The sequence below is a fragment of the Sardina pilchardus genome, chromosome 6 (genome assembly GCF_963854185.1).
Source record: "Sardina pilchardus chromosome 6, fSarPil1.1, whole genome shotgun sequence".
Lineage (NCBI taxonomy): Eukaryota > Metazoa > Chordata > Actinopteri > Clupeiformes > Clupeidae > Sardina > Sardina pilchardus.
In genome coordinates this window covers 22,824,713-22,849,712 of record NC_084999.1, presented here as the reverse complement: position 1 = coordinate 22,849,712, position 25,000 = coordinate 22,824,713, and the positions used below count along the sequence as shown (strand labels likewise).

General features: G+C 41.1%; 1 protein-coding gene across 1 annotated transcript in view; it reads left to right on the top strand.

Moving 5' to 3' along the window:
• Positions 1-25,000, top strand: part of atp8b2 (ATPase phospholipid transporting 8B2) — a 68,836-nt gene that overhangs the window by 32,444 nt on the left and 11,392 nt on the right. The window contains exons 17-22 of the mRNA XM_062539100.1: positions 158-273; positions 5,957-6,121; positions 7,044-7,155; positions 7,294-7,399; positions 7,711-7,936; positions 8,493-8,676. Coding sequence (XP_062395084.1) covers positions 158-273; positions 5,957-6,121; positions 7,044-7,155; positions 7,294-7,399; positions 7,711-7,936; positions 8,493-8,676 — 909 coding nt within the window. The remainder of the gene's footprint in view (positions 1-157; positions 274-5,956; positions 6,122-7,043; positions 7,156-7,293; positions 7,400-7,710; positions 7,937-8,492; positions 8,677-25,000) is intronic.

Genomic DNA, 25,000 nt, shown 5'->3' with positions numbered 1-25,000 from the left:
ATATACATACATACATACAGTAGATACTTTATCGATCCTCAAGGATTTTAGATGTTTCTCTTTTAATGGGCTGTTTTGATGTCTTATTTTGTGTTTCTCACTTTGTGTGTGTGTGTGTGTGTGTGTGTGTGTGTGTGTGTGTGTTTGTTTGTTGCAGTGAGAAACCCAGAGGGCCGAATCCGTTTGTACTGTAAAGGAGCAGACACTGTGCTATTTGAGAGACTTCACCCCTGCAACCACGAGCTCATGAATATCACCTCAGACCATCTCAATGTAAGTGTGTACAGTATGTGTGTGGGTGCGTGTGTGTGCTTGTGTGTGCGCTCGCTCATCCATGTGTGAGTGTTTGTCTTTCCTATTTGCAGGTGACGTGTGTCTGAACCTTCTAATATGCGTTTTGTAATTCCTCAAACTGCACTGTTTGTCTAACGTGTCTTTGTCAGTGTTTGCTTATGTGAGCGGATGGTTGCATAACGCACCTGCAGTATTATCCTCACGCCACCTGACAGCACTGACTGATATCTCTGTTTGTCCGTGTACGCATGAGTAGCGACTGCATTTCCTGTGTATGTCAGTCACTCGTCGTCTGTGTAAGTGGAGCAACTCTGCCCCCGTGTGGTAGCTTGGTGTACCTGCACCATCCTAGATGTGTCGCATTTCAGAGGGTGCATTTCATCCCTCTGACTGTTCCCCTATCCTCCCTTCACTACTTCCTTCTTTCCTCCTGTCATAACCCCTCCTAATTCACTTTGTGAAGGAAAAAAGGAAGTAATCTAAGGAGGAGGGAGGAGTCAAAGAGAGTCAGATATGAGAGATGAGATGTCCTGCTCACATTACATTTAAGAGACGTCAATTACTGATGATGAATCGAAGCAGCACCTCTTAGATTAAAATAAGCAGAGATTGTTACACACAAATTGCATATGAATTCGAACTTTTACCAAAGCCTAAAAATATCATATGAACATGGAGTATTCCCACTTACTGATGAGGTCATGTTTGACAGTTCTCGAGATACAAATGAGATTAAATGAGTCACATGAACAAAACAGGCATCAACCAACAGGCATTTTTTTAAAAGTTTGCTTGAGAGTTAATTCCAGCATATAAATATCTTTTCTTGGTCTATCTGGTCATTCATTGTTGTTAATAACTCGCTGCGACCTTGTTTTAAACCAAAGGTTTACAGACGCTAGAGGGAACTTTTTACCTTGGCAGAGTGGACCAACGATTGCAAAATTCGAACTGAACAAACGTGCGTTAGGATGCACCTCTACCTCCTTGCATATCGTCCCTTCCTCCTCTCTCCTCGTTTTCACCTGCTCTGGTTAGTCCAAGAGCATTAGCTCAAAATAAGGTCAAACCCGGAACAAATTAGTAACAAGCTGAATTTTTCAGGATATGTTCAGAATACCTTTAGGAATAACATACTAAAAGTCCCCGTGAATCCCCCTTGTGCTCTCTGAGATATTCAAGATGGCGTCCAAAATGGCCGCTATTTGGAGATTTTTCCACATCTCAGGCTTAAAACCTAATACAAATGCAATTAAAAGGTCAAAATATATGTTTTTTAGGGGAAGTAAGTCAAGTTCATCATTAGTTTCTTGAATGGAGACATTTCATAATAATACAGTTACCTCCATAAGTATTGGGAAACATGCTAAAGTTGACTGTATAAAATCGTCTTTTGGAAATTGATCTTAATGCCTTAAATGGAAAAAAATAGGATACATCCAACCTTTAAGGACATCAATTTTGTTTGTGAATAAGTATCATAATGGTTTTATTTCAGTTAAGCTATTAGCTGGTTTCATTCTCATTGAGCTCAATGCAATTCAAACCAGCTAATAGGCTAACTGAAATACAACCATGCTAATCTCTTGGTATGGTGAAGGCACACACACACACACACACACACACACACACACACACACACACACAGATGCACAGTACACACACACACACACACACACACACACACTCACACACAGATGCACAGTACACACACACACACACACCTACACACACCTTACACACACACACACACATGCACAGTGCACACACACACACAGATGCACATTGCACACACACACACACACACACACACACACACACACACACACACACACCTACACACACCTTACACACACACACACACAGATGCACAGTACACACACACACACACACACTCACACACAGATGCACAGTACACACACACACACACACACCTACACACACCTTACACACACACACACACATGCACAGTGCACACACACACACAGATGCACAGTGCACACACACACACACACACACACACACACACACACACACACACCTACACACACCTTACACACACACACACACAGATGCACAGTGCACACACACACACACACACACACACACACACACACACACACACACAGATGCACAGTGCACACACACACACACACACACACACACACACCTTTGAGTAAGTTTTGTGAGACCACCGGAGCTGTGAAGTGAGTGTGTGTGTGATGTACTATAGCCTGTGTGTGTGTGTTTGTGTGTATGGGTGTGTTTATGTGTGCCCGTGTGTGTGTTTGCATGTGTGTATATGTGTGTATGTGCATGTTCTGTGTGTATTCTGTATGTGTTCTCTTTCTTTCTCTCTCTCTCTCTCTGTCTGTGTGTGTTCTGTGTTGTCTGTGTGTATTCTGTGTGTGTTCTCTCTTTCTCTCTCTCTCTCTGTGTGTGCCTGTGTGTGTGTGTGTGTGTGTGCGTGCGTGTGTGTGTGTGTGTGTGTGTGTGTGTGTGTGTGTGTGTGAGAGTGTGTGCCTGCGTATGTGTGTGTGCACTCGCGCGCATGTGTGTGTGTGTGTGTGTGTGATCTGATATTGGAGTGACAGTGACGGCAGAGAACACAGTGAACATATACACATAGAGACACATAAAACACACACACAAGCAGACACACACACACACACACACACACACACACACACACACACTCATAGAGACAGAGAAGCACTCATACACAAAAGCAAGCGCACATGCACACACTCATTTACATACATAAAAGTTGCAATAGGGGATGGAGTAGGCGATGGAAACAAAAGCGTGATTGATATTTGCGGAGAGAATGTGCAGGACTGAGCGGCGGTCATATTGTGTATCGCTTTGCGGTAGGCTACATCTAGTTTTCCAACATTCCTGTCACACCGGTGTGACGGTACACTCTATGAAAAAATGAGGAAATATCTTTCTGAATGAATAATGTATCGTAAATAAATAAATGTTTTCCTTAAAACACAGGGGTCATAAGTATTGGAACGCCTATGTTAACCCTATGTGTTAAAATTCCCATAGAGGCAGGACGATTTTTTATTCATTTATTCATTTGAAATAAATGGATCCATCCAGGACACTATGCACCCTGATAAAGAACCCTTGGCCTTTGGAATTAAAATAACCCCACATCATCACATACCCTTCACCACCAAGAGATAGCATGGCTTTATTTCAGTTAGCCTATTAGCTGGTTTGAATTGCATTGAGCTCAATGAGAATGAAACCAGCTAATAGGCTAACTGAAATAAAAAACATTATGATATTATTCACAGACAAAATTGATCTCCTTAAAGGTTGGATATTTCCTATTTTTTCCATTTAAGGCATTAAGATCAATTTCCAAAAGACGATTTTATACAGTCAACTTTAGCATGTGTTCCAATACTTATGGAGGTAACTGTATTATTATGAAATGTCTCCATTCAATAAACTAATGATGAAATTGACTTACTTGCCCTATAAAACATATATTTTGACCTTTTAATTGCATTTGTATTAGGTTTTAAGCCTGAGATGTGGAAATATCTCCAAATAGCGGGCATTTTGGACGCCATCTTGAATATCTCAGAGAGCACAAGGGGGATTCACGGGGACTTTTAGTATGTTATTCCTAAAGGTATTCTGAACATATCCTGAAAAATTCAGCTTGTTACTAATTTGTTCCGGGTTTGACCCTATTACTACTGGACTAGGTAGCAATTAGACAAATGAGACATCTAGAGAGGATGTACTGTATGTAAATAGAGGGATGAGATCCACCCTGTCTACTTTTGCAAAGTCCAGCTGAGTCTGGGACGAGCTGTTTCCTGTTCAGGTGTTAATGGCGACAATGTTTGAAATGGTTGTCGACAGATGTAGAATTCTTGTAGGTCAGTAACTAGGGTCAGCCATTTTAGTCCAGGCCATTATCTATATTCTATTTTTATCTATTTCTGCCAATTTTTATACAGTCTATCTTAGAGACAGACACAACCTTCGGTGGTCACTTCAGGTCATTAAATCAGACCAAAAAAACATATTATCTCTGTCACTAACTTATAGGCCATCAGGACACAGATACTGTATGTCAGTCAACCATATGTCCTAGACAAGCTGGAGCCTGTGCGCGAGATTCGCTGTGGGGCTTCCAAAGTCCTGACTGGCAGCTGCCTGCACCTGTAGCGGCATGTGTAGCAGTGAGAGCCTCGGGGCAAGGGTGACCGGGCTCCGCTCTGAGTACTCTCTCTCTCTCTCTAACACATACGCCAGTGACACATGCTGACTGCATCTGCCCCTCATGGAAGGATTATTTCACGGATCGCTTGAATAATCACCGACGATATGGAGACAGCACGATATTCTAAAGAACGACAGCCCCGAGCTTATTTCCACACATACCTGTTCTCCATCAGTCTCACACACCAGCTGCTTGACTCATCATGGAGGCGTAACGGTATCAGGTCAGGGCTCACTGAGTTACTGTAGAGCCCCCACTCCCAACCCCCCAACTCCCCATGGCCTGTGGTGTGCTATATTTACTTTAGATATTCATCCTGCATTCAAGTCAGCTAAATACCCGAGCGGTCCATTCATTGTATCGCCCGTCCCTCTGAGAATACTCCCTCACCGTCTTTCAAACGCGGAGCGAGAGTTCGCCGCTGCTTTGGCTTCCAGCTATTGTGCGAGAGATGGCGTGCAGCTCCTGATGGGAGTAGGAACCCCTCTCAGCCAAGGGGCGCGCGCACACACACACACACACACACACACACACACACACACACAGGGGCATGGTGGGATCTTCCAACCTGGAGCGAAAAACGGGAAGGCAGCAGGAAACCGAAACAATGAGAGGCGCCAGCGCCTGAACCGACGCCAGAGGCCTGGGGCCGGGAGGGGCTGCCTTGGCTCTGTCACATGCCGCTGCAGGTTAATTAGGCCCGAACTCTGATCATATCGCCGCGCTCCATCTAACACGCTCGACTGCTCTGAGCGCAGCGCCTCTCTGCTGATCGCTGCAGATTTGGGATGATAAGGAGCACAGCAGGGGAAGCGGCCGGTCGGCCAGTGGAAAAAGGGGAATTTAGTGCAGACACGAGATGGGAATGAATGTTAATGGCCTTGGATGTTGTTGATGCCCGAGACCAAAGCCTGGAAAAGTGATCTGTTTTGGGATTGCTTGTTTTGGAAGGGAGGCCTTGTTGAAAGTCCTTCAGAAGCCAAGTTGGTCGCAGTGCTGGCACGGATGGTGTTTTGTAGGGCTCTTTGTCGGGATATGAATAATCCTTGTCAGGATATATTTTAGAGGGTATGCGTGTTGGTGATATGAATACCAGGTATCAATAGTTACCTGGATAATGGGTCAGAAACAGAAAGAACTTACATGAACACCAATGAAATACAGTATGTTTTGTTTGGCATCAAGCATCGGATGAGCTAAGATATGAGATTATGTTTGGGTGTTGGTCAGTGTGAGCACAATTGAAATACCAAGGCTCAAGGTCCAGAACGATGATGTGTGTGTGCAACTATGTAAGTGTGTGTACTGTGTACAGCTGATGCTGATGTTTTCGATGTGTGTGTGTGTGTGTGTGTGTGTGTGTGTGTGTGTGTGTGTGTGTGTGTGTGTGTGTGTGTGTGTGTGGTGTAGGAGTATGCGTCTGACGGACTGCGCACGCTGGCCCTGGCCTACCGGGACCTGTCTGAGGAGGAGTGGGAGGAGTGGTCCGAGCATTACCGTGGCGCTGGAAAAGCAGCGGACTGCAGAGAGGACCGCTTAGCTGCCGCCTACGAGCAGATTGAACAGGACATGATGGTGTGTGTTTAATATGTGTGTGTGGGGGGTTCAAAACAGGGCCATGTTCACATGTTTTATCATAGTGTGTTGTCTATGATGATGACATAAAGAATAATATGGAATGACGACATAAAATGTACTCCTGTGGACCACATTGCATCTACGCATGTCTGCATGTCTGTATGACGTAATTTCCTATGTGCGGGCATGGCTAGTTGCTCCGTCATCATATCCACTTCCGTGTCCATTCACTAATAATGCTAACGCGAATAATGCTAACTGTTACAGTGTTCTGCCAAACTTTACATGGGCAAAGCGTATAAAGTTGTATGTTACGCTGAAAAGCTAGCTAACCCTCACCAAACCCCAACACGGCTGAAACACAACAGTCAGCAGCGCCCCGTGTTTACATTAGCTAGCTATTGCCAACACCCTTACTTTACATGACCTTAAAATGTAAAGGTCACGGCCGTGATTCCTAACCATTCCTGACGTCACTGTGTATAAGCCGCAGGACAGTGTTTTAATGCAAGTTAAAAGAAACAAAACCATATTACAGTAATATCATATCAACTGCCCCCGTGTTTTGACCTCATAGTGCTGAAGATATTTTGCCAAATCAGTGTGTAAACCGCGGCTAATACAGTAGTTGGGAAATTACTGTAGTGCCAAGGTCTGATCCAGGGCCTGAATGTCTGATTGCTGTTGTTCCCTGCTGTTGCTGTTGCCCCTCCTTGCACTTCTTTGGATGTTAGTCTCCTGATAGTAATTTGACTGTGTGTGTGTGTGTGTGTGTGTGTGTGTGTGTGTGTGTGTGTGTGTGTGTGTGTGTGTGTGTGTGTGTGTGTGTGTGTGTGTGTGTGTGTGTGTGTGTGTGTGTGTGTGTGTGTGTGTGTGTGTGTGTGTGTGTGTGTGTGTGTGTGTGTGTGTGTGGTTGCAGTTACTAGGAGCCACAGCCATAGAAGACAAGCTTCAGGAGGGTGTGCCTGAGACCATTGCTATCCTCTCCCTCGCCAACATTAAGATCTGGGTGCTCACTGGAGACAAGCAGGGTTAGACAAGTCAAAACACACACAGATGCACGTGCACAGATATCTCAGTTAAGATGTTGGGTTTACATTGTAGAATGACATATTCATCTCTCTCTCTCTCTCTCTCTCTCTTTTTCTCTCTCTCTTTCTTTCCCTCAGAGACTGCGGTGAACATTGGTTACTCCTGTAAAATGTTGACCGATAACATGACTGAGATCTTCATCATCAACGGCCACACAGTCCAGAGCGTCAGAGAAGAGCTCAGGTACCCACGGCCCATCCATCCCTTTGTCTTGTCCATTCAGCCATCCTTGTTTGCTACGTCCATGTCTTTATCCTCTCATCCATCCATCCATACTATGTAGAGTAGGAAACATTTTTCATTCACATTCATATTAATCTTTCACTATTTCCCCCATCTCAGCCCTTCATACATCTTTCGTTTCGACCACAGTACCTTTGGTTAAGCCTTAGTTCTCTCTCTCTCTCTCTCTCTCTCTCTCTCTCTCTCTCTCTCATTGAACTATCTATCTATTGATTAACCTATCAATCTCTCTCTCTCTCTCTCCTGTCCAGACGAGCGAGGGAGAGGATGGTGGCCCACTCCAGAGAAGGGGGGAAAGGAGAGGAGGCCGAAGGCTGGTCCCAGGCCTGCTCCGTGGGCAACGGTGTCGGGGGTGGCGACCCAGCGGGCTGGCCCCACCCCCAGGAGAAGGAGAAGCAGGGGAGCGGCGGCCCAGGCCCCTCGCTACTGGAGTCCATCTCTGGGGAGTTCGCCCTGGTCATCAGCGGACACAGCCTGGTGAGTCACGGACACAGACGCCAGGGGGTCTGACTGGACAGTCTATTTTTACTCCTTGTTTGTCTGTTTACTTTCTACATCACTTCCTCTTTCTCTCTCTGTGTCCATCTGCCAGTTTCCTCGTCTCCCTGTCTGTTTATGTGTCTATCTCTCTGGGTCTGTCTCTGTATCAGTCTGTCTGTCTCTGTCTCTGTATCAGTCTGTCTGTCTCTGTCTCTGTCTCTGTATCAGTCTGTCTGTCTCTGTCTCTCCATATCTCTCTGTCAGTCTCTCTCTCTGTCTGTCTCTCTATCTCTATCTCTCTCCATATCTCTCTGTCAGTCTCTCTCTCTGTCTGTCTCTCTATCTCTATCTCTCTCTCTCTATGTCTGTCTCTCTATCTGTCTTTCACCTTGGCTCCCTTGCTCTCTCTGCCCCCCATCTCAGCTCTGCACAAATGCAGTTACGGTCCAAAGCAGATTTGATTAAAGTCCTCTCTCTCTCTCTCTCTCTCTCTCTCTCTCTCTCTCTCCTCCTTCTCCTCCTCCTCCTCCTCTTCCTCCTCTTCCTCTCACAGGCCCATGCACTGGAGGGCGACATGGAGTATGAGTTTGTGGAGACGGCGTGCGCGTGCCGGGCGGTCATCTGTTGCCGGGTGACGCCGCTGCAGAAGGCCCTGGTGGTGGAGCTCATCAAGCGCCACAAGAAGGCCGTCACGCTGGCCATCGGCGACGGAGCCAACGACGTCAGCATGATCAAAAGTGAGTGGAATTTTATTTGCTTTATTTACTATTTATTTATTTATTTATCTGGCTGTTTGTTGGTGTGTGGGTGTGTTTGTTTGTCTGTTTATTTTGGTCCTTTTGAGAAGTCAACATGTTCCATTCAGCATTCATCAGACACAAAGTTGCCCCTTCCCAATTTCTTCTGCATATTTTGCATATTTGTCACACTGAAATTTCAGATCACCCAACTAATTTGAATATAAGACAATGTGTGTAAACAGGAAATGTAGCTGTTACAGTAAATGATCATCTTACTCACTGAAGGTAAAACGTTATTGAAATATCCCCCATGTGAAAAAGTAATTATCCCCCCAACCGTAAGAATTGGTTGAGCCACCCTTGATGGCGACTGCTGTGAAACATTTCGAACGAGTCGTTTACATCGCTGCAGAGGAATTTTGGTTTACTGTAAAGTGAAGGTTCACCCCTAACTGACCTCCAGTCTCAGTCTGGTGTGCTGTAGAGACATGCCAAGGTGCCTGAGGGATGGAGGAAAGGAAAAGGACACACAGGCCCCCTCTCAACCTCTCTCCTCCATGCCTGGTCCTCCAGGCTCGTTCCCACTGATCTCTAAAGAACACTGGATAGACTATCCCATTGTTGCCGTCCCATCATTCTTTATTTAGATCAGTGGGAACGAGGACAGAGGAAGGAAGGGAGGATAGATGAAAAAAGACAAATGAGAAAGGCCCACAGTGAGGGAAAATTGATGGTCTTAGCACATAGGCAGCGACAGCAGCGTTGTGTATTCAGCTTTCCACGTTCGATAACATTCATATCTGCTGTTTTCAACACAGCCCCCACACACCACCGCCGAACCCTTTCACCACTGCCACGTAGATTATGATTCAGGCTCTGTTATTGTTGTTGGCGCCACCCAAGAAAAAGCATTGCGTATCGTAGGCTAAGCTTGTCAGTTGAACATTTCAGCGTTCAAATGATATAAATGTGTCAGCACACACTCAGGCTGGTGCTTATATGCAGAGCTCTTAAGAAAGGGGAGGAGGACAACGAGAGAGAGAATCAGGGAGAGATTGATGGGAGCTGAGGGAGGACTGGAGTTGCGCAAGAACGATGACCGATGTCATTCCCATGTGAAAGCACAGTGTGTACTTAAGTTTAAATCATCTTTACGTAAAAGTGATTATAGCAACAAAAAAAACCAAAGCATGATTCCCAGCTATTTAAAACTCAGGGAAGTGGAGTGAGAGGGTTGAGGGGAGAGGGATGAGAGCAAGTGTGTGGGGATGGGGCAGAAAGGCAGAGCAATTGGAGTGAGATAAACACATGGGAATGCAATGCAGTGGTGTTGCCAACACTCATAATCTGACTCAACACTGAAGCAGAACACTTGGCAATATCTTATTTTGTGTTAGTCACACAGTGTTTGTGTGTGCGTGTGCGTGTGTGTGTGTGTGTGTGTGTGTGTGTGTGTGTGTGTGTGTGTGTGTGTGTGCGTGTGTGTGTGTGCTCAATGACCTAGGCTGTGTGTGTTTGTGATCAGTGGCGTAGGCTATGCATGCAAGTTTGTGGCATTGATATTTGCCAGTCTGGGGCATGTCCACAAACCGACAGTCAGTGGACTAAGACAGCTGTGATAGGCAGTCTTGCTGTGTGGTGTAGGCGATGCTTTGGGGGACATCCGTGACCTACTGGTTAGGGCTTCGAGCTTGCAACTGGAGGGTTGCCGGTTCGATCCCCGTCCTGTCCACGGCTGAAGTGCCTCTGAGCAAGGCACCTACAGTAACCCCCTCACTGCTCCCCGAGCACCGCTGTTGGGTAGGGAGCTCACTGCTCTTGGTTAGTGTGTGCTTCTATTCACTGCGTGCTGTGTGTGTTCACTATTTCACATATTGGGATAAATACAGAGACTGAATTTCCCTCACAGGATCAAAAAAGTACTTATACTATACGTACACTTTATGTACCCTTGAATGTCAAAGCTGCATCGTCTCACAGAATATTTGAATCCCTTCCGTTACAGTAAGACATTTGATTTGCAGATTCAAATAAAGAAATCAAATGTGTGTTTCAAACAGTAATAGGGAGGAACCATGACCACCATTTCCCTTCACAAACAACACCCATATGTAGTCAATCATGTTTGTGTTTTTTTTTTCATTTTTCCCTGGAAACTCAGAGGACACTGTGTCTTCTCTGGTATGTGTGTGTGTGTGTGTGTGTGTGTGTGTGTGTGTGTGTGTGTGTGTTTGTGTTTGGGTGTGTGTGTGTGTGTGTGTGTGTGTGTGTGTGTGTGTGTGTGTGTGTGTGTGTGTGTGTGTGTGTGTGTGTGTGTGTTTGTGTGTGTGTGTATTTGTGTGTGTGTGTGTGTGTGTGTGTGTGTGTGTGTGTGCGCGCGTGCATGCCTGTGTGTGAAAACAAAGTGTCCACTGGGCCTTCCCTTTGTTTATGATCATTTAGTCATATTCCTCTCTAGAGAGTGAGGGAGAGGGAGTGAAGGTGAGGGGTGAAGACAGCACGAGTCAGTGTTGAGTTATGGGGGAAATACAAGAGGAAACATAAAAGATTAAAGCCCAACAGTGAAAACAAAACAAGTCTATTGCACTCATACTCTCACTTAAACCTCCCTCCTCCCAACATCCCCCTTTAATATAAACAGGCGAGGGAAACTGAAGCTGTTAACGTCCATGTTCTGGCTATGTGGGAAGAGGACGGGGGAACTCCGCTAACCCTCATATCCCACCCCAGTAGCCCATGGGACCACAACATAGTTTTACAACCATATTGTTTACAGCCTGTGGCAGTGATTGATTACTGTAGGTAGCTTCCACTTGGCTGACCACTCCGACCGAGCGCTTCCTCGGAAAATGCCTCTCTCCATCCCAGCTTTTCCTGGACGGCCCTTTTAATCTGTCAATGTTGTGAAAAGTGTTTCAGTGTAATTACTGTTGTGAAACACAGTACACTGTTTCAGTGTAATTACTGTGAACTCATGGTGGAGTCACTCGGTGAACTGGACTGATGTTGCAAGATGTTGTTGCTGGTGATTAGATTTAAGATTTGTCTGTGTGACATGTTGCAGCAGCTGAAGCCGGTCCTGTCATATTTTGTCAACGTTGCTAATGATGACCTGTGCATGACTTCCTGTCCGTGTGTGCCAAAGACTGTACATTACGTCTGACCTCTGATCTACTGCTTTGAATAGAATTGAATTTCTTCCTTATTATTGCGCAATACTAATGACTTTCATATACTGTATGTCAATCATATAGTTGTAAACGTGGGCACAGTAAAGACACAGCCCTCTCACAGACCTACACACACGAAAACACACGCACACACACACACACACACACACACACACATACATCAACAAGCTGACGGGAAATTAGCACCCTTTTTGGAAGTCGACGGTTTATGTCCTTCTCCAGTGAAGCGTGGCAGCTTGCTGTCAGGAATCCATTTGTTTATGACGCAGAGAAGGCCCTGTGCCTCGCAGCTTTGCCTCTGGCTCATTCTTCAGTGGGAGCATTTGTATTTAGTGTACCTGTTCATCTATCTACCTATACATACAGTATCTATCAATCTGTCCATGTATTTATTTATTCACTTATTTATTTTGTTTATTTATTTAAACATGAGTAAGCACTTAGTGCATTTAGGTGTGTCCATGACCCACACCTCTGAGAGGAGCGTTAAGGTTTCACCTGAAGACAAACTATAATAAAGCTACCCGTTTTGACACAATATAAACATTTCCATTATTGATAATGAGGTGTGTTCATGTTACGCATAAACTCGTAAGGCAGTATTTAATTTGGACGAATAAATGACAAGAAAAACATTATTCAAATTTAGTCAATTTGAACCCTTTGTTGAACTGACAGCTAGAGCTGTTTAGTCTCTAGTTAGCCCCTTTGTTCAACTGACAGCTAGAGCTGTTTAGTCTCTAGTTAGCCCCTTTGTTCAACTGACAGCTAGAGCTGTTTAGTCTCTAGTTAGCCCCACCCAAATTTCCTGTGAAATGATAACTGCCACGCCACCCTCATACTGACCTTTAGCTGTATGAGGGTTTCACACTCTCTCTAAAAGAACAGGAGGTGTTAGATGGTCTCCACGGAGTACGTGCCAAACAATCTGTCACACATGGGAGACAAGACATGTAGATAAGGGTGTGTGTGTGTGTGTGTGTGTGTGTCTGTGTGTGTGTGTGTATGTGTGTGTGTGTGTGTGTGTGTGTGTGTGTGTGTGTGTGTGAGTGAGTGTGTGTGTAGAGATTTCTCTCAATTATTTTTTAGAGCTATGATAATCTTCCGTTAGCAGAAACTGGCCATTCTGTTTGTTCTTTGCGAGTATGACGTGTTGTTAGACCCAACCTTGGTCTTTTCCACTATATCTGCAGACCTCCCCTCCCCCTATTTGTTTTCTCTTTTTTGGTTCAGAGTGTAACATACTGTATTTAACTTTTATTGGTAAGCTCAATCAAGCTTGTTAAACTTAAATTATTATTATAGTGCATGAAAATGCACTATACTGTTCTTCCAAAGTATTCTTATTCTTCTTCTAACGCACGCAATTCAGCTTCAACCGCTTAACGTAGAAACTCCATTCAAACTATGTCGCGTAGGTCTTACTTACGCGATGTGTGCTTTGTATTTTTCAACTTTGTAACTTTTATACTTTTTAAACTATTAGTTAAAAACTAGAAATGCAATTCCAAGGAATTACCAGTGCATGAAATGCAAAAATAGATAGATAATGTAGATATGGTTACTAAGGTGTAGCTAGGGTAAACATGGTGGTTGCATAGTTTACAGAGAGTTGATAGTGTGAAGGTAGACAGTTTAAAGCTGAAAAATTCCCAGCTCTAACTTAACTAATGATTACTATTCATGTTAAAATGTTAACTATGGTAACAATGATAACCAGGTTGATTGGTTAACTTAGCTACTGATTTCATGCAGTAATGGTAAAAATGTTAACTATGTTAACTATGCTCACAGTGCTAACCAGGTTGATTAGCTAACTTAGCTAATGATTTCTAGCAGTTATGCTAAAAATGCTAACTATGCTAGCAATGCTTACTATGGTAGCAATGCTAACTTAAACTAACAATGCTAACCAGGTTGATTAGCTAACTTAACTGATGATTTCTAGAAATAATGCTAAAAATGCTAACAATGCTAAAATTGCTAACAATGCTAACCAGGTTGATTAGCTAACTTAGTTGATGTTGTTTTTGCAGTTATGCTAAAAATGCTAACAATGCTAACTATGCTAACCATGCTAACTAGGTAACTTGCTAGTGAGGACTTTTATTTTGAAACATTTGTTGCTAGGGTATCCATGGTGGCCACTATCAGGAAACAAGAAGTTACTGCAGTATAATCATGTTGGTTGCTATGGAAACGGTCATAAACGCTTAATTTTAATGGTTGCTATGTTGGTTGCTAGGTACATGGAGTTTTCGTGTAGTTGACTGGAAGCATAGTTGATAACTGACAGTTGGAATGGTTGAACAGTTAAATAGTTGAGTAGTTACAATGGTTAAATGATTTAATAGTGTATTATTGCAGTGAGGACCTTTATTTTGAAACAGTTGTTGACAGAGGAAGTAGTGAAACAGGATCTGTAGTCTTAATGAGATTGTATGCTTAAAGCCTGAGACAGAAGGTGCCTCTCATATAGCGTTTACGCGTCCTCTCTCGCTCCTCGATCCTCACTGATCTACATAAAGAATGATGGAGCGGCAACAATGGGATAGTCTAGCCCTTCTTCTATCTTTCTTTATGTAGATCATTGAGGATCGAGGAGCGAGGGAGGACATATAAACGCTGCTTGAGAGGCACCCACAGTAAATACTTTAGAAGTTGTATGTAGATAGTCTAATTAATGTTGATAGACAGAATGTTTCATGGATGTTGATAGGCAGATTGTTTAATAGATATTGATTGACAGTTTAATGGGTGGATGAGTGAATGGTCTGAAGAAGATGAATGGATAGAAGGTTGGATGGAATGTGCCTTATATTCTTGTTAAGAGAGACACTTGCCACATTTACATGATGTTTTTAATTCCGAATTAGTTTATTCCGAATTAAATAAATCGGAATTGAAATATTCTCCTTCGAGTTTACATGGAAATAATAATTCCGAATTGGCGTTTACATGGAGCATAGGTTCATTCCGCTTTATTGTATTCCGCTGAACATCTGGGGGTAGGGAAGGGTTCCGATTGGACAGGCGGTGCATGAACGCAGCCTAATTAAGGTCTACCGGAAGAAAACAAACTTTAGCTGGCTAGCGGCTTTTTTGTCATCTCGGGTTAACGTTATAGCATGGGCAATAACATAATGAAAACGGGTTTCGCAGTAATTCTGATAATAGGCCTACTATTTAACCAGCAGCTCGAGAATATTGTCAAGCTTCACGTTTGCTAGCTGAGGAGGAGAACAGTGCCGGAGAAGGGGGGAAGAAGACGGAGCCGAATTAGCAAGAAACGAGCATGCGCTGCGTCTTCCTCCTTGTATGAGCATGCGCCAAACAAACGGAATAAACTTTGAATCGGAATAAAGGTTTACATGATCAAGGAGTGCGTTAATTCCGCTTTAACATCGGAATAAACCAACCACTTAAATCGGAATTAAGTTTAATTCAGAATAATCATTTTCAAGCGGAATAAACGTTTACATGGTCTCTTTTAAAGCGTAATTAACTTTTATTCCGATTTAACTTGGTTTTATTCGGAATTAAAGCTCTCATGTAAACGCAGCAACTGATACAGCTCTCTGAGAGTAGTTGATACAGGTGTAATCAATTTAACTGGCTAGTCTTAAGAGAACCAGAGTGTGCTTAAAGCCTGAGACAGAGTAAATAATTTAAAAGTTGAATGTAGATAGTCTAATTAATGTTGATAGACAGAGAGTTTAATGGATGTTGATAGGTAGATTGTTTAATAGATGTTGATAGACAGTTTAATGGGTGGATGAGTGAATGGTCTGAAGAAGATGAATGGATAGAAAGTTGGATTGAATGTGCCTTATATTCTTGTAGAGTGGAAAGACACAGCTCTCTACTGAGAGTAGTGGATGATACAGGTGTAATCAATTTAACTGGCTAGTCTTAATAGAGCCAGAGTGTAAGCCTGAGACAGAGTAGATTGTTTAAAAGTTGAATGTAGATCGTCCAATTGATGTTGATAGGCAGACTGTTTAGAATGGGTGGATGAGTGAATGGTTTGAAGAAGATGAATGGATAGAAAGTTGGATGGAATTAGGAAGACTTATGTTGATACAGTTGATACAGGGGAACAGAAAATGTAGTCTCAAGAGCCTGAGAGAAAGAGAGAGCTGCTGCACCTGGACTGGCCACCTGGCGTAAGATTCTAATTGCTGCCGTGATGTCATAATGAGCAAGGTTAAGTCTATGGGGGAAATTGTAATAGTTTTTAACTAATAGTTTAAAAAGTATAAAAGTTACAAAGTTGAAAAATACATTGCCCACATCGCGTAAGTAAGACCTACGGGACAAAAGTTGAATGGAGTTTCTACGTAAAGCGGTTGAAGCTGAATTGCGTGCGTTAGAAGAAGAACTAGAAATGCAATTCCAAGGAATTACCAGTGCATGAAAATGCAAAAATAGATAGATAATGTAGATATGGTTACTAAGGTGTAGCTAGGGTAAACATGGTGGTTGCATAGTTTACAGAGAGTTGATAGTGTGAAGGTAGACAGTTTAAAGATGAAACGTTCCAGTTCTAACTTAACTAATGATTTCCATTCATGTTAAAATGTTGATTAGCTAACTTAGCTAATTATTTCTAGCAGTTACGCTAAAAATGCTTATTATGCTAGCAATGCTAACTTTACTAACAATGCTAACCAGGTTGATTAGCTAACTTAACCGATGATTTCTAGCAGTAATGCTAAAAATGCTAACTATGCTAACAATGCTAAATTTGCTAACAATGCTAACCAGGTTGATTAGCTAACTTAGTTGATGATTTTTTGCAGTAATGCTAAAAATGCTAACTATGCTAACAATGCTAACTATGCTAACCATGCTAACTAGCTAACTTGCTAGTGAGGACTTTTATTTTGAAACATTTGTTGCTAGGGTATCCATGGTGGCCACTATCAGGAAACAAGAAGTTACTGCAGTATAATCATGTTGGTTGCTATGGAAACGGTCATAAACACTTAATTTTAATGGTTGCTATGTTGGTTGCTAGGTACATGGAGGTTTCATGTAGTTGACTGGAGGCATAGTGGATGATAACTGACAGTTGGAATGGTTGAACAGTTCAATAGTTGAGTAGTTTCAATGGTTAAATTATTTAATAGTGTATTATTGCAGTGAGGACCTTTATTTTGAAACAGTTTTGGACAGAGGAAGTAGTGAAACAGGATCTGTAGTCTTAATGAGTTTGTATGCTTAAAGCCTGAGACAGAAGGTGCCTCTCATATAGCGTTTACGCGTCCTCTCTCGCTCCTCACTGATCTACATAAAGAATGATGGAGCGGCAACAATGGGATAGTCTAGCCCTTCTTCTATCTTTCTTTATGTAGATCATTGAGGATCGAGGAGCGAGGGAGGACATATAAACGCTGCTTGAGAGGGACCCACAGTAAATACTTTAAAAGTTGAATGTAGATAGTCTAATTAATGTTGATAGACAGAGAGTTTAATGGATGTTGATAGACAGATTGTTTAATAGATGTTGATAGACAGTTTAATGGGTGGATGAGTGAATGGTCTGAAGAAGATGAATGGATAGAATGTTGGATGGAATGTGCCTTATATTCTTGTAGAATGGAGAGACACAGCTCTCTACTGAGAGTAGTGGATACAGATACAGGTGTAATCAATTTAACTGGCTAGTCTTAAGAGAGCCAGCCTGAGACAGAGTAGATTGTTTAAAAGTTCAATGTAGAGCGTCTAATTGATGTTGTTGATAGGCAGACTGTTTAGAATGGGTGGATGAGTGAATGGTTTGAAGAAGATGAATGGATATAAAGTTGGATGGAATTAGGAGGACTTATTTTGATACTGTTGTGCGCAGAGGATACAGGGGAACAGAATATGTAGTCTTCAGAGAGGAGCCTGAGAGAAACTGACAGTTGGTGCCCAGGTGGCTGACCAGCTGGAGTAAGATTCTAATTGCTGCCGTGATGTCATAATGAGCAATGTTAAGTCTATGGAGGAAATTGGAATAGTTTTTAACTAATAGTTTAAAAAGTATAAAAGTTACAAAGTTGAAAAATACTTTGCCCACATCGCGTAAGTAAGACCTACGCGACATAGTTTGAATGGAGTTTCTACGTGAAGCGGTTGAAGCTGAATTGCGTGCGTTAGAAGAAGAACTAGAAATGCAATTCCAAGGAATTACCAGTGCATGAAAATGCAAAAATAGATAGATAATGTAGATATGGTTACTAAGGTGTAGCTAGGGTAAACATGGTGGTTGCATAGTTTACAGAGAGTTGATAGTGTGAAGGTAGACAGTTTAAAGATGAAACATTCCAGCTCTAACTTAACTAATGATTTCTATTCATGTTAAAATGTTGATTAGCTAACTTAGGTAATGATTTCTAGCAGTTGCGCTAAAAATGCTAATTATGCTAGCAATGCTAACTTTATTAACAATGCTAACCAGGTTGATTAGCTAACTTAACCGATGATTTCTGGCAGTAATGCTAAAAATGCTAACTATGCTAACAATGCTAAATTTGCTAATAATGCTAACCAGGTTGATTAGCTAACTTAGTTGATGATTTTTTGCAGTTATGCTAAAAATGCTACCTATGCTAACAATGCTAACTATGATAACCATGCTAACTAGCTAACTTGCTAGTGAGGACTTTTATTTTGAAACATTTGTTGCTAGGGTATCCATGGTGGCCACTATCAAGAAACAAGAAGTTACTGCAGTATAATCATGTTGGTTGCTATGGAAACGGTCATAAACGCTTAATTTCAATGGTTGCTATGTTGGTTGCTAGGTACATGGAGGTTTCATGTAGTTGACTGGAGGCATAGTTGATGATAACTGACAGTTGGAATGGTTGAACAGTTAAATAGTTTAGTAGTTTCAATGGTTAAATGATTTAATAGTGTATTATTGCAGTGAGGACTTTTATTTCGAAACAGTTGTGGACAGAGGAAACAGGATATGTAGTCTTCAGAGAGATTGTATGCTTAAAGCCTGAGAGAGAGAGAGAGCTGCTGCAGCTGGCCTGGCCACCTGGCATAAGATTCTAATTGCCCTATTATGATGTCATAATCACAATGTTAAGTCTATGGGGACATTTTAATAGTTTTTATTTAATAGTTCAAAAAGTATAAAAGTTACAAAGTTGAAAATTACAAAGCTCCCATGGCCTAAGTAAGACCTACGCAGCGCAGTTTGAATGAAGTTTCTACGTTAAACGGTTGAAGCTCCATTAAGTGCGTTAGAAGAAGAATAATAATAATAACTAGAAATGCAATTCCAAGGAATTACCAGTGCATGAAAATGCAAAAATAGATAGATAATGTAGATATGGTTGCTAAGGTGTAGCTAGGGTAAACATGGTGGTTGCATAGTTTACAGAGAGTTGATAGTGTGAAGGTAGACATTTTAAAGATGAAACATTCCAGTTCTAACTTAACTAATGATTTCTTTTCATGTTAAAATGTTGATTAGCTAACTTAGCTAATGATTTCTAACAGTTACGTTACAAATGCTAATTATGCTAGCAATGCTAACTTTACTAACAATGCTAACCAGGTTGATTAGCTAACTTAACCGATGATTTCTAACAGTAATGCTAAAAATGCTAACTATGCTAACAATGCTAACCAGGTTGATTAGCTAACTTAGTTGATGATTTGTTTGCAGTTATGCTAAAAATGTTAACTATGCTAACAATGCTAACTAGCTAACTTGCTAATGAGGACTTTTATTTTGAAACATTTGTTGATAGGGTATCTATGGTGGCCACTATCAAGAATAAAGAAGTTACTGCAGTAAAATCATGTTGGTTGCTATGGAAACGGTCATAAACGCTTAATTTTAATGGTTGCTATGTTGGTTGCTAGGTACATGGAGGTTTCATGTAGTTGACTGGAGGCATAGTGGATGATAACTGACAGTTGGAATGGTTGAACAGTTCAATAGTTGAGTAGTTTCAATGGTTAAATGATTTAATAGTGTATTATTGCAGTGAGGACTTTTATTTTGAAACAGTTGTGGACAGAGGAAACAGGATATGTAGTCTTCAGAGAGATTGTATGCTTAAAGCCTGTGGCCACTATCAGGAAACAAGAAGTTACTGCAGTATAATCATGTTGGTTGCTATGGAAACGGTCATAAACGCTTAATTTCAATGGTTGCTATGTTGGTTGCTAGGTACATGAAGGTTTCATGTAGTTGACTGGAGGCATAGTTGATGATAACTGACAGTTGGAATGGTTGAACAGTTAAACAGTTGAGTAGTTTCAATGGTTAAATGATTTAATAGTGTATTATTGCAGTGAGGACTTTTATTTTGAAACAGTTGTGGACAGAGGAAACAGGATATGTAGTCTTCAGAGAGATTGTATGCTTAAAGCCTGAGAGAGAGAGAGCTGCTGCAGCTGGCCTGGCCACCTGGCATAAGATTCTAATTGCCCTATTATGATGTCATAATCGCAATGTTAAGTCTATGGGGAAATTTTAATAGTTTTTAATTAATAGTTCAAAAAGTATAAAAGTTACAAAGTTGAAAAATACAAAGCTCCCATGGCCTAAGTAAGACCTACGCAGCGCAGTTTGAATGAAGTTTCTACGTTAAACGGTTGAAGCTCCATTAAGAGCGTTAGAAGAAGAATAATAATAACTAGAAATGCAATTCCAAGGAATTACCAGTGCATGAAAATGCACAAATAGATAGATAATGTAGATATGGTTACTAAGGTGTAGCTAGGGTAAACATGGTGGTTGCATAGTTTACAGAGAGTTGATAGTGTGAAGGTAGACAGTTTAAAGATGAAACATTCCAGTTCTAACTTAACTAATGATTTCTATTCATGTTAAAATGTTGATTAGCTAACTTAGCTAATGATTTCTAGCAGTTACGTTAAAAATGCTAATTATGCTAGCAATGCTAACTTTACTAACAATGCTAACCAGGTTGATTAGCTAACTTAACCGATGATTTCTAGCAGTAATGCAAAAAATGCTAACTATGCTAACAATGCTAAATTTGCTAACAATGCTAACCAGGTTGATTAGCTAACTTAGTTGATGATTTTTGCAGTTATGCTAAAAATGCTAACTATGCTAACAATGCTAACCATGCTAACTAGCTAACTTGCTAGTGAGGACTTTTATTTTGAAACATTTGTTGCTAGGGTATCCATGGTGGCCACTATCAGGAAACAAGAAGTTACTGCAGTACAATCATGTTGGTTGCTATGGAAACGGTCATAAACACTTAATTTTAATGGTTGCTATGTTGGTTGCTAGGTACATGGAAGTTTCATGTAGTTGACTGGAGGCATAGTGGATGATAACTGACAGTTGGAATGGTTAAACAGTTCAATAGTTGAGTAGTTTCAATGGTTAAATGATTTAATAGTGTATTATTGCAGCGAGGACCTTTACTTTGTAACAGTTGTGGACAGAGGAAGTAGTGAAACAGGATCTGTAGTCTTAATGAGATTGTATGCTTAAAGCCTGAGACAGATGGTGCCTCTCATATAGTGTTTACGCGTCCTCTCTCGCTCCTCACTGATCTACATAAAGAATGATGGAGCGGCAACAATGGGATAGTCTAGCCCTTCTTCTATCTTTCTTTATGTAGATCATTGAGGATCGAGGAGCGAGGGAGGACATATAAACGCTGCTTGAGAGGGACCCACAGTAAATACTTTAAAAGTTGTATGTAGATAGTCTAATTAATGTTGATAGACAGAATGTTTAATGGATGTTGATAGGCAGATTGTTTATTAGATATTGATACAGTTTAATGATACAGTTTAATGGGTGGATGAGTAAATGGTCAGAAGAAGATGAATGGATAGAAGGTTGGATGGAATGTGCCTTATATTCTTGTTAAGAGAGACACTGATACAGCTCTCTGAGAATATTTGACACAGGTGTAATCAATTTACCTGGCTAGTCTTAAGAGAGCCAGAGTACTCTTAAAGCCTGAGACAGAGTAAATAATTTAAAAGTTGAATGTAGATAGTCTAATTAATGTTGATAGACAGAGAGTTTAATGGATGTTGATAGACAGATTGTTTAATACATGTTGATAGACAGTTTAATGGGTGGATGAGTGAATGGTCTGAAGAAGATGAATGGATAGAATGTTGGATGGAATGTGCCTTATATTCTTGTAGAATGGAGAGACACAGCTCTCTACTGAGAGTAGTGGATACAGATACAGGTGTAATCAATTTAACTGGCTAGTCTTAAGAGAGCCAGCCTGAGACAGAGTAGATTGTTTAAAAGTTCAATGTAGAGCGTCTAATTGATGTTGATAGGCAGACTGTTTAGAATGGGTGGATGAGTGAATGGTTTGAAGAAGATGAATGGATATAAAGTTGGATGGAATTAGGAGGACTTATTTTGATACTGTTGTGCGCAGAGGATACAGGGGAACAGAATATGTAGTCTTCAGAGAGGAGCCTGAGAGAAACTGACAGTTGGTGCCCAGGTGGCTGGCCACCTGGCGTAAGATTCTAATTGCTGCAGTGATGTCATAATGAGCCATGTTAAGTCTATGGGGGAAATTGTAATAGTTTTTAACTAATAGTTTAAAAAGTATAAAAGTTACAAAGTTGAAAAATACAAAGCCCACATCGCGTAAGTAAGACCTACGCGTCAAAATTTGAATGGAGTTTCTACGTTAAGCGGTTGAAGCTGAATTGCGTGCGTTAGAAGAAGAACTAGAAATGCAATTCCAAGGAACTAGAAATGCAATTCCAAGGAATTACCAGTGCATGAAAATGCAAAAAAAGATAGATAATGTAGATATGGTTACTAAGGTGTAGCTAGGGTAAACATGGTGGTTGCATAGTTTACAGAGAGTTCATAGTGTGAAGGTAGACCGTTTAAAGCTGAAACATTCCAGTTCTAACTTAACTAATGATTTCTATTCATGTTAAAATGTTGATTAGCTAACTTAGCTAATGATTTCTAGCAGTTGTGCTAAAAATGCTAATTATGCTAGCAATGCTAACTTTACTAACAATGCTAACCAGGTTGATTAGCTAACTTAACCGATGATTTCTAGCAGTAATGCTAAAAATGCTAACTATGCTAACAATGCTAGATTTGCTAACACTGCTAACCAGGTTGATTAGCTAACTTAGTTGATGATTTTTTGCAGTTACGCTAAAAATGCTAGCTATGCTAACAATGCTAACCATGCTAACTAGATAACTTGCTAGTGAGGACTTTTATTTTGAAACATTTGTTGCTAGGGTATCCATGGTGGCCACTATCAGGAATAAAGAAGTTACTGTAGTAAAATCATGTTGGTTGCTATGGAAACGGTCATAAACGCTTAATTTTAATGGTTGCTATGTTGGTTGCTAGGTACATGGAGGTTTCATGTAGTTGACTGGAGGCATAGTTGATGATAACTGACAGTTGGAATGGTTGAACAGTTAAATAGTTGAGTAGTTTCAATGGTTAAATGATTTAATAGTGTATTATTGCAGTGAGGACTTTTATTTTGAAACAGTTGTGGACAGAGGAAACAGTTTAACAGGATATGTGTAGTCTTCAGAGAGATTGTATGCTTAAAGCCTGAGAGAAACTGACAGTTGGTGCCCAGGTGGCTGACCAGCTGGGGTAACATTCTAATTGCTGCCGTGATGTCATAATGAGCAATGTTAAGTCTATGGGGGAAATTATAATAGTTTTTAACTAATAGTTTAAAAAGTATAAAAGTTACAAAGTTGAAAAATACAAAGCCCACATCGCGTAAGTAAGACCTACGCAACATAGTTTGAATGGAGTTTCTACGTTAAGCGGTTGAAGCTGCATTAAGTGCGTTAGAAGAAGAATAATAATAAAATGCCTAGGAAGAACAGTACAGTGCATTTTCATGCACTGTAATAATAAGAAAAAGCCTAGGAAGAACAGTACAGTGCATTTTCATGCACTGTAATAAGAAAAAGCCTAGGAAGAACAGTACAGTGCATTTTCATGCACTGTAATAATAAGAAGAAGTTGAAGACTAGGAAGAACAGTACAGTGCATTTTCATGCACTGTAATAATAAGAAGAAGAAGTTTAAGAATAGGAAGAACAGTACAGTGCATTTTCATGCACTGTAACTATTACAATTTCCCCCATAGACTTAACATTGCTCATTATGACATCACGGCAGCAATTAGAATGTTACGCCAGGTGGCCAGTCCAGGTGCAGCAGCTCTCTCTCTCTCTCAGGCTCTTGAGACTACATTTTCTGTTCCCCTGTATCAACTGTATCAACATAAGTCTTCCTAATTCCATCCAACTTTCTATCCATTCATCTTCTTCAAACCATTCACTCATCCACCCATTCTAAACAGTCTGCCTATCAACATCAATTAGACGATCTACATTCAACTTTTAAACAATCTACTCTGTCTCAGGCTTACACTCTGGCTCTCTTAAGACTAGCCAGTTAAATTGATTACACCTGTATCTGTATCCACTACTCTCAGTAGAGAGCTGTGACTCTCCATTCTACAAGAATATAAGGCACATTCCATCCAACTTTCTATCCATTCATCTTCTTCAGACCATTCACTCATCCACCCATTAAACTGTCTATCAACATCTATTAAACAATCTGCCTATCAACATCCATTAAACTCTCTGTCTATCAACATTAATTAGACTATCTACATTCAACTTTTAAATTATTTACTCTGTCTCAGGCTTTAAGCATACACTCTGGCTCTCTTAAGACTAGCCAGTTAAATTGATTACACCTGTATCAACTACTCTCAGAGAGCTGTATCAGTGTCTCTCTTAACAAGAATATAAGGCACATTCCATCCAACCTTCTATCCATTCATCTTCTTCAGACCATTCACTCATCTACCCATTAAACTGTCAATCAATATCTATTAAACAATCTGCCTATCAACATCCATTAAACATTCTGTCTATCAACATTAATTAGACTATCTACATACAACTTTTAAAGTATTTACTGTGGGTGCCTCTCAAGCAGCGTTTATATGTCCTCCCTCGCTCCTCGATCCTCAATGATCTACATAAAGAAAGATAGAAGAAGGGCTAGACTATCCCATTGTTGCCGCTCCATCATTCTTTATGTAGATCAGTGAGGAGCGAGAGAGGACGCGTAAACGCTA